Raw genomic sequence first — 15,000 nt, forward strand, 5'->3', positions numbered from 1 at the left:
AATTTTTCAGTCAATGTCAATTTGTATTTTAAATTACGATAATACACATCAAGACCTAAAATGGGTCTCGGCTTATAGCCGGTTATTATGCATTTGCAATTCGTGTCAATCAAGTTGATTTTTTGCGGGGTCTCGGCTTGTAGCCAAATAAGTAAGGTAATCTGTTTATGTAGGTAAAGAAATTGGGTCGGCTGTCACACTCAGCGTGTCATCTTTGATCAAGCTTGATAATTTTAAGGATTCGACAAAACAGCTTGAAGATCTAAACTCACATATGGCAAAAGACAGGAGCATTCCAGTAACCCCACCACTGACAGTACTCGCTTGCATACTGCTCATTGCTTCCTGCCTTGTGGTCATTGTTGGATTCCCCTGCAATTTGTCCAGTGTCTGTCTGCACTCATGGGCCTTTGTGGAAACCAGCAGATTGTCACGGATCACTAATGACAAAAATTAATACAATCATACCTTGCAAATTAATGTATTGTCACATTACAGATTTTATTAGCAACTCTCACCAACTAGACTGGACCCCCAATGCATTTGAATTTATAGCTTAGGGTTGTTTGAATTCCTCTGCAAATTTATTGCCTCTAATATTCCCCCCTGAGGTCCCCAACAGGTCTGTGTTTTAAAACCAAGACACAAATTCTTTGCTCAGTTGTACTTTTTATTAAACACCAAGATGCACTATAAAAGGCGTGGTGCCTTGATCACATGCAAATTATTTATCAATCAACCATGGACGCAACCGACCTGTGTGATAATTATTTTGTGCAATAAAAAAGCCCCTTATGGCAATGTGCCTGTAATATGCCATAAAATATTATCTGTCATTCTTTTTTAAATTCTGAGTCCCTTTTTCTCGTACTAGAAATATCTTTTAATCAGTTGTGCTTGAATTAACTTGAATAAAGGCAGAGCGTGAAGCCACCCCCTTTATAACGCGTCTTCGTGTTTAACATGGGAACTACAAAATTCAAATATTTCAATTAACTGTTTCATTTTTTTTCTGCCATCAGGGTCACACCCTGCAAATATTTGGTTAGAAGGCTACATGTATTTTCCCAAAATATAAATGGAGACATGGAAAAATGACAGTGTTGATTGGTGGTCAATTAGAGGTACTTAAATCCTTGACTACACTGATTAAATATTTTAACCCACTAACTCCTGAACAGAGCTGCATTGGCAAGTAAAATTGTCTGGCATACGAAGGAGTAAAATCTCACTCTTCACAGAAGTCAACGGGTTAAGACATCAGCATGAGACTGATCAAATTTCACACCCAAGCAATATTGTGCTCCAGTTGGCAAGACAAAGAGTCAAGGGCTGGGATGGACAGTTGAAGTTGTGACTTAGAGAAGGGGGTATTGGGTCTTAAAAAACACAAAATTGCACTGTAAACAAACTTAACATTAAAATACCACTTCACATTTTGACCAGATCCACAAATCACAAGCAAAACCACGAAAACCAAGTTTTTAAAACTGTAATCGAACTAATTCATTGCTATTATGTGCAACATACGAGTCTGTGCTAGGAGGCTACAATAGCTTGAGAAATGGGTTGGAGTAATGTTCCACAATGAGCATGCAGCTGAAACGCATAATTTCCGAACTGAAATCGTACACCAAATAGAAAAAGCTGAAAATGGCATTTGATAACAAATCCGAAAGACACTTGCAATACACCAAAAACTGGAAGCAAAAATTAATAATGAAAATGGGAAAAAACGCAAACCACAACAGTTACTTAAACTGAAAAAAATGTAGTTTTTTGCCGCAAAAAACCAAGCTAAAAAAGGCCGCAACCAAGAATCCCAAAGCTCCCCTCCTTAAATTAAACAACAGAAACAAACAGGGGTAATATTTTAGTATAAAGAGCTACTCGCTTAATATTTAACAAAAAAAGAATAAAATTACCTTCAACGTCGTATTCTTTTCAAGAATGCGTTATGTACAGCTACAGACTGACAGCAAAACTTAACGTCATACCAACTACAATGTTCATTGTGATTTGCAACTTAACTTGTATTTGCTATGAGGTTAAATTGTTCTCAAAAATAATTATTAATTGGAATGGCAAAGAAATCAATTCACATTGTCATAAGAAAGGTTTAATCAAGTAAGGAAATTAAAAGCCTTATAAGTACTTGCCAAAAAACATGCCAGAAATAGTGAAAAATGACACTCCAGTAGAAAGAGAATAGGTGAATAGGTTTTGCTTCTTAACGGCAGCATAAGTGCATCCTACACTTAAACCTGTTAAACCTAAGCAGGAAAAAAAAATTCACTTTTAGAAAATAATAAGAAGAATCCTGCCCACTATCACACCCTGACGTTGCCCACTCACGGATCAGCTATGCCAATCATTTCAATCGACACATTTTGCAGCTAGTATTAATTCTTTGATGGCCACAAACATGGCCATCTTATCAGGTGAGTGTAATCAAAGAATATTTGGCCTTTTGCATTAGGTCCCTCTTGCTCTTGAGTGTGGCAGAGAAGGGGGGTTGGGGTGGGTGATGTGTTACAGTAAGTGCACTATCAAAGGGCCTCCAAAAATGAGAAAATGAAGTTGCTAATGCACTGTTACTTATACATGTATTGCAGTGAATGAAGATTTTGCTAATGTCATCTATAGTTATGTGCTAACCAGAGCCTTGTCAGTTGTTGAAACAAAGACATGCTTTTTGTGTTCCCCAAGTGGGCATATCTTAATAAAAAAATTAATGTTTGCAAACAGATATATTTTCTTTTGTTTTCAAATGCTTCCCAGTTTTGTTGCATGACAGCACGTCCAACATCCTTTTGCAGAAATAAATTTTGTTTCACAAAAAGCACAAAATCATGTTTCCTAATTTTGTGTCATGGGTAAATATTTGTTTGTCTGTGTCATACAAAAAAATGTTAGCATTCTCTATTTTCGCATTCCCCATACATATAATACACTTTGTTTCCCCCCAAATTTTGCATAAAGCATTGTTTTCAAAGCTCTTGGAAATATACAGTGTCCCCAAGAGCCTTTGAAGACAACGGTTTATGCAAAATTTGGGGAGCAAACAAAATGCACCATGGGGAATGCGAAACTAGAGAATAACAATATTTTTCATTTGCAGCATTGAATTCTACCAAGTTTTAACAATGTAGCTTTGAAGCGCAGGGTTTTGGAGGATGTGATACACCTGGATGCCTACTTGAGTTGAGTAACTCTCCTGCAGTTTTAGCTCAAATTATGATTATTACCGTGACTGGACTTCAAGTGCTACAATTTCACACATGTACCTGACACAGCTGTATAACAGAGGATTTTCTTGGCTCTCTCCGAATCACGACGTACTGTGTTGACCAAAATACTTCCTCCAGCACCAATGGTAGCTAAAAAAGCAAAACTACGTTAAAGGAGACCCCACCAATTATTTCAGACAGGACAGCCCTCTCTTTTTCGAGATAAGCTAAATTTTATTATAATTTAAATTAATTGAAAATTAATTGTAAATTATGATGCAAGGGGAAATAAATCTTATTGCTGTTACTGTTGTTCCCTTACCTGCCAAGAATGCATTCTTAGCAATCCAAGTAATGGATTGACCATTTAGGGCCATGTAGTTGGTTAAATGTTGTCTTCTTGAAACACCGGACTGTTCCTTGATTTCTCCGCCATATTGCTCGAAACTGCGCCCCAATAAGAGAGAGCAGCGGCTTTACATTTGTGTTGTTGTCAATTGTTGTCACGGTCACGCAGGACGCAGGATGGTTCGCGTGATGCACAATCCTGACAAAAATGGCGGCAGTTTCGGACGGAAGAGGAGATTTGGGAGATTTTATCGATTATGAACTGCAGAGGCAGTTAAAAGGACTTAACACAACAGCACCTGACTTGTCTACTTTGGCACAAAAGGGAGATGAGAAGGTGATAATTATGAAGCATCTTTATGTCAACAACCAGCTGATTTGTGAGAAATGTTCAATTTTAATTTCTATTAAGCTTATCCTCAGGCGCCTTAGGACGCCCCAGTCGAGGAGTAAAATCGTCTGGCTGTCCGGGGTTAGGCATAGTAAAATCTGTTAAGTCTCACTCTCAAGTCAATGGGTTTTAATGGAACCCATGGATGCTCCTCACTGAGGACCATGCAGTAGGACACCCACAGTTGAATTGACGAGTAAAAGCATCTCGTGTTTAATTATTAATAGTGAGAGTAAAATCTGTAAAGAGTGTATTACTTCAATTCACTTTTCCACTTATTGTTTTTCGAAATCGTCCCAAACAGTGACATCGTGTTCTTTTTAGAACTATTAGATTTAAATTACACCTTTTTATTGGCTTTGAAAGACGGGAAAAGTGATCATACTTTGATCAATTAATAAACTGAGCATTGAAGGGGAATGGGTTCGATATAGGGCTGACGTCACAAATGAATTTGCATCGCTGTTTTCAGAGAACTTTCTCAATGCAATAATCGAACCCAATCCCCTTCAGTGCTCGGTTACTGAATCAAACTATGACTACTCTTCCTGTCTTTCAAAGCCAATAAAAAAATGAAATTTCAATCAAAAAAGTTTCTCAAAACAACACAATGTATTTGGGACGATTTCAGAGAATAAATAAAGTGACAAAGTGTCTTGAGGTGATAGGCACTTTAGGTCTCACTTCCAAGAGTCAATGGCCTTATTTGTTTTAAATTCTTGTAATCTGTCGATTTTGGAATACCCATCCACTTAATTTGGCAGATGCGTGAATAGCGTGTATTGTTATATGCCTTGTTCTTCAAAGGTTGCTGCTACAAGAATACAACAGTGGCCGGGTATTGTTCGTTTTCAAGCATGTGATCAACAGCCATGTTTTTCAACGAAAATAAAAGAAAACATTTGCATAAAAGTAGAGTTCAATTCCTGGAGGATTGGGTGGGGACACAAATATGGCTGCTGTTGCTCTGTTTAGGGGCACAAACATGGCAGCCGTGACATCATGTGAAAACCGAGAATTCTAGCATTGCTGGTACAATCCTTGTTTTAAGTGACATTGAGGTTCAATTTTGGTGACATCTGAAAAAATGCATACTGGTAAATGCTTAAAATGGTATTCATGGACATTTTTTTAAGTTTAAATTTTTCCTTTTTTTTCCTGAAAAGCTTGTTGAGCAATTCATGACTGAAGATATACAGATTAGTGGAGCAGCAGATCAAAAACTTCAAAGTCAACTGTACATTGGTATGTACTTGTACGGTACTTGTAAAGGTTTGAAGTTAGATTGGCTTAATCACACTTAATAATAATTGTGGCTAATCACTGCAATTATTGACACTATGACAGGCCCACATGGTTGTACCAAAGATGTTTGATCACTAGTTCAAAATTAATATGCAAAAAATTTCCCAATAAGTGCAAGAATCACTTAGGGTGCGTTCGATTGACCATATTCCGGAATAGGAATACATGGAATATAAGTTAGAAATCCTTTGTTTTTACGGAGATTCACATTAAAACTGTCAAACGTCTGCTAAAATGCTATTTCAAACATAGTTTTATTATCCTTGCTGCTTCGAAGCGCGTCAAACATACCGTTTTAATCATCACTCCATGTATTCTTAATCCGGAATAGGGTCAATCGAACGTGCCCTTAGATTGTGGTATGCACATTTTGTACTCTTACTTAGTATCCTCTTACTCTTCTTCTAGTTTTCCACATCACCTGTGTCCAGAATATGACTGAGGTGTCTGGCTAACTTACTCCTCAAGGAAACAAAAGCATTTAATTTCATAATAACTATATCCTTAAAACTTTCTATTTTGTGTTTACAATTGGACTGTTGACTAATAGACTAAGTGAAACTTTGTAATGTTTATGAAAACTAAGCTTGCTTCTGATTAGCTGCATTTGAATCACCTGGGACTAAAGTGAATTTGTGTATTGGTTGCTCAAGACTCCATCACATCCACAGCATAAATCAAGAAAACCGTTGTTATTATTTCAAGATCTTTGTCTGAGTAACAGTGTTTGTTATTCTAATTGATACCTTTATTTGTTTTCTAGCCTCTTTCTGGGGTTTCTATGATGTAGTAAGATCTCTCCTGGATAAAGGAGCAGGTATGCCAGAGTCAGAAATGCACCAGATATTTCATATTTATTTAACTACCCAGTACTTTGCTTTTCAATAGGACACTGACAAATTTTTCTGAAATTCAAATTATTGAAATTATCAAATCTGGTTTCTTTCACTGTACTTTGGGATTTTATTTAATAATATGTGTTCAAGAACAGAGACAGGACTTCTTTAAGAAAGGTGGCCCGCCCAGAATAGCTTCGCTAATTGCGGGTCGCCTAGGACTATGATCATATTGTAATGCTCATGAACAAATAAACAAATAAACTGCTGTCAATCAAAACACCAGGCTGGTCATCTGGTCACAATGGACATTCAACTTGAGAAGCCCTGTTAGGGGTTTTATGGATAAGGGTATGTAACTTGCAAAATAATCATCGTGGAGTTATGATTTTAGGGATAAGGGATGCACGACTGAGAAAATTTTAGGGATATTAAAAATAGCTTTGATTTCTCAATTATCATTACTTTTGGTCACGCTTACTGAGGATTTACATCACTGGCGACTCAGGTAATGAACAGGAACGGGTCATTTATCAGTCCAAATTCAAGCAAGATGTCAATGACTTGCTCCAAGGCTCTTTAACTCGGTCAACCGCTTTTGTCGTAGGTTGTCTCTCAAAAAACGGGTCGCATTACACTTTAAAATTGCCACTTATCGTCAAATTCCAAAGATAAGTAATTTTAGGGATAACAATCTCACAGGAATTTTAGGGATAAGGGATGACTAAAACCCACCTAACAGGGCCTCGCTTGAGTAACAAATTAATGAAAATCAGTGGAGATATGGTGGTGACTCAGGGATACTGGGAGAAAATCTGAGTGCTCCAAATTTGCAGGAGTTCAACTCATGACCTTCCAATATTTGGCTATTAAAGTGTTACTAGTTGGGCACTCAACTGCTGAGTTACATGTACAATATGATATACTTGAAGGAGACTTAAGGCCACTGAACTAGGCTCAGGTGAAGAGTTAAATTCAGCACCTCCAAAGAACAATCTATTTAAGGAGGCTTGAAAAGGTTTTCAGCTAAGAGTGTGCTGTATTACGCCACACACACAATACTTATTAAGCTGCTCACATAGACTCGTGAATCAAAGTGAGTGACCAGAAATAAAAAATTATGTAACTTTGAGTCACGACTGCCAAAATAAATTTTGCTAGAAATGTTCAGCAATATCTCGAAATACAAGTGAAATTTGCTACTTTGCATTCTTAAAGAGAATTTTGAATTTCCATCTTCCAACATTGTTTTCATAAAATTATTAGTTAAATACAGCTGACTAGGTATTAGCAGGTAAAATTTAATATTATAACTGAATTGGGTTTTTGAAAATATTTGAAATAATAGGTCACCAAATTAGTTTTTAAAATATTTTCCAAAAACTGATTTTTAGCTCCTTTTAGCATAGCTGTACCAATGCTACATGTATGACAACAGATCCATGGGGACTCACCAGTAGACACCCTTAAAAAATTGCCCGACAATAGTAAATAGTGAACTTTCAAAACGTTTCTCAACCAAAAGGATTGGAAACTGACTGTTACCTGTGGAAAACCCTAGGCTTTCAAGTCTACATAATGGACTGAGAGTAGAGTTTGAAGCCAGTGTAACTTTTTGACCATCCAACATTTTTTTGTTAATATTATAGTTGATACAGTGTATCTGTCAAATCGACTGCCCTTTTCATTGGATTTTGAAGTCAAAAGTCAACATCCATTTTTTAAATTAAAAGGTGTGGTAATAGACTCTTAACAGAAAACAGTAATTTAAGGGCCCCAGAATAGGACGGATATTACCATCCTCACAAGTCAGCCATGGGTCATAACATTACGAAGAACTTGCATACCAATCTTAGCTCTGGCGAAAGAAAGAGGACTACATACCAGCCTGGATAGCTCTTAACTAAAATGTCTAGTACATACTGGTCTGCTATTTACACAGCATAAAGAGTCTCCTGTGTCTGTCGTTTCATACATTTTGTAAATTCACTTTGAAATTCCACCTTTTCAGATGTGAATGCACAGAACAAGGAAACCCTGTGGACACCTCTGCATGCTGCAACATTTCAGGAACATGGGAAGGTATACATGTATGCAAGCAAATTGACTTCCATTGGAATACATGTACAATCTGTGAAACACTCTCTTTGGTACAAAACTTGTTTCTTTGCAGATTGTGATGCTGCTTTTAGAAAGAAATGCACAACCTGAGCTTCCAGACAGTGACGGAAGGTACATGTAGTGGACAATAAAATAATTTTATGATCTGTTACAGTGTATTTACTACAGTTTACTACACTGTAGTGAATTGTAAGCTTAAAGAATACACTTAAAAGTGTGTAAGCATTAGTATGTACATGTACTGTTACTACATAAACCTTGTCTAACAAGTAAACCTTATTAAGCAAGAGAAGTCCACAATCAATGGGCGATTAAAGGGAAAGGAAAGCAGATTTTTTCAGGGAGAGAGGGTGAATGCTTAGGTTGCTAGGTGCTTGCTAGGTGCGCTTCAACACCTGTATCTTATGGCTTAATGGATAAAGAAATGAATTCTTTACAGGCAATAATGGAGAACCATGCGCAAGTTTCCAACCAGAGGTTGTGAACTTTAGTTCTTTACATGTATAAAGGCCGTCAACCATTGTAATCATTGTCATATATAAGCACAGAATTATAATAAATGGTTTCAGAGAGCCAGTTATTTACATCAATTAAAAATTAATCTTGCCCAGTCTCCAATCATTTACAGTAGTGTAGGAAAGCACTTTGCAAGAGGTACACCTGAACACACATGTAGACTTCAACTTTGACAATTTTTGCATTTTTTTGCAAAATTCGAAATTTTTGCAAAAATCGCGAGTCCTACTAGGGGCCCGTTTACATGGAAAGAGGATGATCCTAGCGCTGGGATCATCCTAGCACTAGGATCATCCGAGCGCGGTATGTTTTCAGCTTTCAGTTTACATGTGAAGGGTTGTATTTGGCCCCAGTGCTAGGATCATCCTACCGCTAGGATCATCCTATCTGAGAGGAGGGATGATCCTGGCGCTAGGAAGATCCTAGCACCATGTAAACTGCCTTCGCTCAGAAGTTCCTGGTACTAGGGACAAAAAAACAAACATGGCAGCGGCCGGATGTTCACGGTATTCAGGTGCCAATGGTCGACAATTTCGTCTCGCGTTGCCACAGGACGATTCTAGTGATTCTGATGACTGCCGACAATATTCAGGACCAGTTTTGTTTCAAAGATACACTACCCAAACGAGAGACACAGTGGAAAGTAACGAGCAATCGATCGACAGGAATGTCGAAAACGCTGTGAGTCGAAGACATGCGAATTTATCCGAATAAATCCGAATACATCCGAATTACGTGTTTGTTGTTCTCGCCCGCCATCTTGCTTTCATTCTCCACTTCCACCTAGACAGAAATTTCTGCATGTAAACCAAACGAAAAGATGTTTCGCCTTCTAGGATCTTCCTAGTGCTAGGATCTTCCTACCTCCATGTAAACAGCCCCCTAGTTGGGGATTTGTCTTCTTTTCAGCCTTTAACAATTTTTGCAAAAAATTGCAATTTTACAGCTGCATGCAAACCTGGACATAAGTGAACAAAAAGAGGGATGTTTATTTATTTAATTAATAATTAAAAGCGATTCATGGTTACTAACCAGTAATTCATTTTCTTTTCTTTTCATAACAGGAGTGCAAAGGACTTTGCTTCTGCTTCAGACAAAGTGTGGTCACATTTTGCTGGTGCGAGTTTTTCAGTAGAATTTGTGTTATGGGTCCCATTTGTTCCCCTGTGCTACCATGCACTCTGTATTGGCTTTTTCTTTGAAAAAAATTTGTAAGCGTGGGCTAGTGAATTTTCATAGCAATTTTTACAGAATAAGCTTGTTACCTCAAAGATGAAAAAAGATAAGGAAAAAACTAGTTCTTGAGGGAAAGTTTAAAAAAAATCTAGAAATTAAAGAGCTAATTTACGTGTCAAACAGTGTTCAATTATCATGTTGGCATTAATCTTTCCACGGAATATGTTTTGAAGTGTTTTGTTGTAGTACAATGTAATTTCTTCATGTTTATATATTTTTTTCCGTATACTCGTGCCTGTATTATTGAATTCTCAGCTTTGAACTGCCCTAGAACATCTAAACAAGAGCTTATAGACAAAGGGATAATTAAAAAGGTAAGTGAAGGCAGCTAAACTGCAGTGTTTTGATAAGTGTAATTAGTACACCGGTATACTAAAACAGCGTTGAAGGCGCGCTCTGATTGGCTACTCAAACTGCGAATATCCTTTGTTAGTGTTTACTAGAACAGTGGATAGCGTTCAAAGCGCGCTCTGATTCTCTGCTCAAACTCCGGATATCCTTTGCTATTCACCTCCGCGCAACTCGCGCGGGGTTTGCGCCGGAAAAATATTGTAATCGTTGGAGGAATAATGAGTTAAAACCACCTTTTTGTGCTATACATGTATTATCTCACTGTTTTAGTATATACTAATTACAAACAACTATTCACCTCAGTGTCTGTGGCTAGTGGTAGATATTTACTTTGCCGCTTCGCGGCTCGGTAAATATCCACCACTAGCTATCGGTGAATAGTTGCTAATTATAGATTTCAAGCATTTTCATTGGCTCACCGGACACAGGCTATCAGTTTTCATATACCTGCTGTACCTAATATGGTCAAGGAACGAACGCCTCAGCAATAAAGCGAGCTGAAAATATTTTTTCAGCTGTGAGAAAAAATGGCTGACAAAAGCCGTTTTGGACCGGAATTGACCGAGACAGAAATCGATGTTTTATTGGACAGTACATGGAAGAGTATTTGATCCTGGGGTTTTTAATAAAACAATTATTCTACTCGGGCTTGCTGCATATAAAGTGATTACAACCAACTCGTCGCTTCGCGCCTCGTTGGTTATCTATCACTTTATATCCAGCGCGCCCTTGTAGAATAGGAGCTTTTCACGTGACGTCATTGCCGCCATGTTGGTGGACGAGATTTCTCATTAATTAGCTTCTTTTATTCGTCCACCAGAAGTCGTACATTTCTCTATTGTTATTGGTGTGTCAAGAGGTTGGTTGAAAGCGTCCTATAATTGTAAACTATTCACCTCCGAGCAACTCGCGCGGGATTTGTGCCCAAAAATATTGTAATTTTTGCAAGAATAAATAAGTTAAAATCATCTTTTCACCAAATCATGAAAATTTCCATGCCACAGTTGTTCAAACGATGGATAGTGCTATCCACCAGATAAATCACTCACTATCCAGTGGATAAGTCATAGCGAAAGCAATTGCGCTAATTTTTAAATAAGAAAAACTGCAGTGTTGCTTACCAGCTTGAAGGCTGGTAAATGGAAAATTTATAGTCAATCGTACCGGTCTGATACACAACCTCCAATTGGCAGGTCCGGCTAGGAAGAGGAGGGCAATGAAATGTACCGAAATATAAAACACGCGTGTGGGGCGTCCGGTACCGTTGTTTTGACATATCAAACCTTGACGACCTTCTTAGTTGTCACGTATGTGGACTGACGATCTGGCTTTGAATACCAACATTCCTAGACTCTGCAACCATCTTCATCTCCTGTTTAATTTATCCACGTTCTTTGCTGTTGTCTTGGTTGCCCTGCCATTTGAGAGGCCTGTCTAAGGGCGCTTTCCTAAGGGTGCTTTCCTTTTGTCAGAACTTGCCGGCCCGACACCTCAGTTTTGCAAAGAAAATGCAACAATTTGAAGGAACACTTGCATGATAATGCCTCGCATTTTTCTGAAGGAGTATATACATTTGTATCATCCTCGAACTGAGTATGTTAATTTGAAGTCGTTGTAGAGTTGGTCCTTCCAAGAACCTGGTCTGGCCGGTCAGTTCTGTCATGAAATGGAAAGCCGCGTCCACGCGTCCAAAATTGAAAGCCATTGTCAACGCTTGGGCAAGATTGCGACTTGGCGGCGTAAAGCTCCTTTCTTTGGTTACTTTCTCAGGTGGAAGATCCTGCCAGAGTTGGGTCGGCCGGAAGGCCTGGATCAGGCCCCAAAGGAAGACTGGTTAGGCTGCTGAAGTGACTTTTTACTTAAGGGAATAACTTATTATTTAGTGCTTTTTAATCTTAACCGTGCATAATAAAATAACTTCAGAGCCGCTAAGATGGCTTCAAGGGACTAATGGGCACTTCAACTTGCACTCTGGTAGTTAATTCTGTCGGTACACATAGTACCACATGGCCAACTTAGTTCCATTTGTCTGTATGTTAATTTCCGAGAAATAACATCTGACCTACCCTCGGCTTGCTCCCGTCTCTCCTCAAAGCTCAGTCGGTAGATGAACGGTGCTCTAATCCGAAGGTACTCGGTCCGATTTCAGAGCGTACAGTATTTCCTTCCTTTAACCCGAAATTGCCTCGCATCCACGTTAGATTACACTGTAATGCAAATGAGAAAAACTAACCGTGAAAAGGGCTATTGACAGACGCTTAGACAATTATTTAGAAGCGCTCGATACTCCAAAACTTCCTTTACCGGTCCGTCTCTTACATGAAATAGAAAACTGATGGTAAGTTTATCCAAATCTTTTTCAATGCTAATTGCCCTAGGAGAAATTCTCGATGCTTGCCTCGGGGATTATTTTTAATAGTCCTTCTTTAATTAAGGGGGAAAAATGCTGCCTCCAACGAACATCACAGCCTTCCCTCCAACAGAAAAATTAACCAGTTTCAGTGCCGCAACGAAATCGTAATAACCTAGTGTAGGCAAACTAACTGATCTTCAGATTGACGCAAATAACTGAACTTCCATTCCTTTGTTTTGCTATTTACTCCAGGCTGCGTTTTCTCGTCCTGGTTCAGCGTATGTACTTCAGAGTGATCCTTTTTCCAAGAGACACAGCAATCAAGAAAGTTCGGACTTCCCTCTTGGTAAAACGTGACACTGAGTATTTTTTTCCTTTTTATTTCAAATTTCTTAAAGTCCCTGTGACGCTTTTTTTTTCTCACCGTTTTTTAACTTTTCGTTTAAATATTTATAGTGTCTGGAGTATAGTATTTCAAAAATTTTTCCCTCGTAGTGTATCCCACGCGTCTTAGCGGGCCCTTTAAAACACTTGGATGCACTGAGGGATTTTTTTTTTGAAGTACTACGCTCCAGACACTAGATATTTAAATGAAAAGTATTAACACGGGGAACAAAATAAGCATCATAGGGACTTTAATTAAACGTTCCGCCATTGATTGCGTTGAAAACTGACCAGTTGTACATCAGAGAGTTGGACAATCTAAAGTGCGAGCGGCAACTTGTCATGAAATTTCCCCTATATGTTTGCTCCCTGTTTCGTATTCTCTTGATAGTTATAGGTGGAACCTCTCCTTTGGGGGACACCTCTATTCCGAGGACACCTCCATTCAGGGGACACACACATTTGGTCCTTTGAATGGAGGTTCCACTGTAGGTAACTGACAAGAAAATTAATTAAATGGGCCCAATTCATCATTGGCAAAACATAAACGTCAGACTGACTTTTGCAGTAAGCTATAGCGTGGTTGTAAGGGATACATTTTGAATAAATTCCTTGGTGTTTTCAGGTACCAGTGCCGGCGGGGATGTTTTGGGTGAGGCAAGGCCTCGTGGCCACGCTGAACAAAACAGTAAGCCTGCATTCTCCTTATGGCGTACTTGATGATCTGGCTTTTTACTGCCCAAATTGTCCCACATTTCTTTGGAGGCAACAATATTTTTTTTACATTTTTGGGCGTATTAACGTGGCCAACCAATGGAAGTAAGGATAGACGTTATAATGAGGATTCACTGTTCTATTGCTCAGTGCCGTAAAATATTACCTCCAGCCTCGTTTTCATTCAAAGGCCATGTAACTAAGCACTCAAATTGGTGTAAGCATGGCATGGGGATTTAAGATTTGCTATCATCACACAATTGCCAAAACGATTTTTTCAGGACTTTCGTAACGTTTCTTTTTTCCTTGGCGAGCGAAACTCTGTTTTTAACAAATTATAAGATGTAAGCAAGTACAAAAAAAAAAAAACTTGGAAGTGCTCTAACTTAGTGAAGGTCTCAGTTCAAGGATATTCACAAAGACATTCACAAACCTCGTATGCCTCGGAACATTTATTTTAAGTAACACTGATATTGTTATAAATAATGTTAAGATTTCAGATCTCGTTCAGATTTCCCTACTGCATAAGCAAGGTTCAATACTGCTATTATCTGGAATTTCAACATGATTCGTTACGGTGTACACACGTCTTTTATAAACGGTCTCTTCATTTCCGCTGAAATTGTTATTAAAAGTTGGCCTGCTAAAAAGGTTCAAAGCGTATTTTTTTAGTTATTCATGGACAATCGCTTTTGCTTCATACAAAGTTAAATAGACTTATTATATCTCTCAGATAGTACATGCGCTGTGATTGGCTAAATTAGCGGGCCGTATTCTACAATAAGGCCCGCTGTACAGCCCGGTAAATTTAAAATTTCGATAAAACATTATTTAGCAAGTTTTTCATGTCGTTTCTCTTACATAAACTTGTAAACTGTTTGAATCTTGCAGGCAACTATTTCAAACAGCCAAGAAGATTTAGTTTTTCGGATTTTGACACGGCAATTGTTATGGCAGTTGAACCTTCCGCTTGACTTCGACTAATTTCCTTGCCCGCGCGCCGGATTAACCTCAGAGGTAGAATAAATATCTTACCAACTTCGTTTTCTCGGTCCGTACTTTAAGTTACGGATCGTCGTCTTTTTCCCATTGATTTTCGCGCTTGGGCCATAAATCAACGAGAAAAAACTCGGTGCGTAACTTACAGTACGGACATCGAACTCGGTTAGTAAGAGGTATTTATTTTTATACAGGACACTTTTTTTTGTTCGAGGT

General features: G+C 38.4%; 2 protein-coding genes across 2 annotated transcripts in view; one reads left to right on the forward strand and one right to left on the reverse strand.

Moving 5' to 3' along the window:
• The window catches only part of LOC137967791 (uncharacterized), a 9,158-nt gene extending 5,475 nt beyond the window's left edge, over nt 1–3,683 (reverse strand). Inside the window, exons 1-4 of the mRNA XM_068814363.1 lie at nt 3,553–3,683; nt 3,288–3,380; nt 2,160–2,273; nt 273–440 (exon numbers count right to left, since the gene is read on the reverse strand). Coding sequence (XP_068670464.1) covers nt 273–440; nt 2,160–2,273; nt 3,288–3,380; nt 3,553–3,607 — 430 coding nt within the window. The 5' untranslated portion in view covers nt 3,608–3,683. The remainder of the gene's footprint in view (nt 1–272; nt 441–2,159; nt 2,274–3,287; nt 3,381–3,552) is intronic.
• Nucleotides 3,684–3,753: 70 nt separating this feature from the next.
• On the forward strand, nt 3,754–14,436 carry LOC137967655 (protein phosphatase 1 regulatory subunit 16A-like). Its single transcript, XM_068814183.1, has 10 exons — nt 3,754–3,915; nt 5,136–5,214; nt 6,038–6,091; nt 8,122–8,192; nt 8,284–8,342; nt 9,812–9,864; nt 10,239–10,297; nt 12,105–12,167; nt 12,940–13,033; nt 13,697–14,436. The coding sequence occupies exons 1-10, from the start codon at nt 3,787–3,789 to the stop codon at nt 13,789–13,791; spliced, it is 756 nt and encodes a 251-aa protein (XP_068670284.1). The 5' UTR covers nt 3,754–3,786; the 3' UTR covers nt 13,792–14,436.
• Nucleotides 14,437–15,000: the final 564 nt, after the last annotated feature.

Source organism: Montipora foliosa, chromosome 8 (assembly GCF_036669935.1).
Source record: "Montipora foliosa isolate CH-2021 chromosome 8, ASM3666993v2, whole genome shotgun sequence".
NCBI classification, from domain to species: Eukaryota; Metazoa; Cnidaria; class Anthozoa; order Scleractinia; family Acroporidae; genus Montipora; species Montipora foliosa.

Bases quoted from the DNA above. Each gene is read 5' to 3' on its own strand.
- LOC137967655 (XM_068814183.1), top strand. From the start codon at position 3,787: ATGGCGGCAGTTTCGGACGGAAGAGGAGATTTGGGAGATTTTATCGAT. The intron at 6,092-8,121 runs GTATGCCAGAGT...CCACCTTTTCAG, and splicing joins TCTCCTGGATAAAGGAGCAG to ATGTGAATGCACAGAACAAG. The intron at 9,865-10,238 runs GTGCGAGTTTTT...TTGAATTCTCAG, and splicing joins AGTGTGGTCACATTTTGCTG to CTTTGAACTGCCCTAGAACA.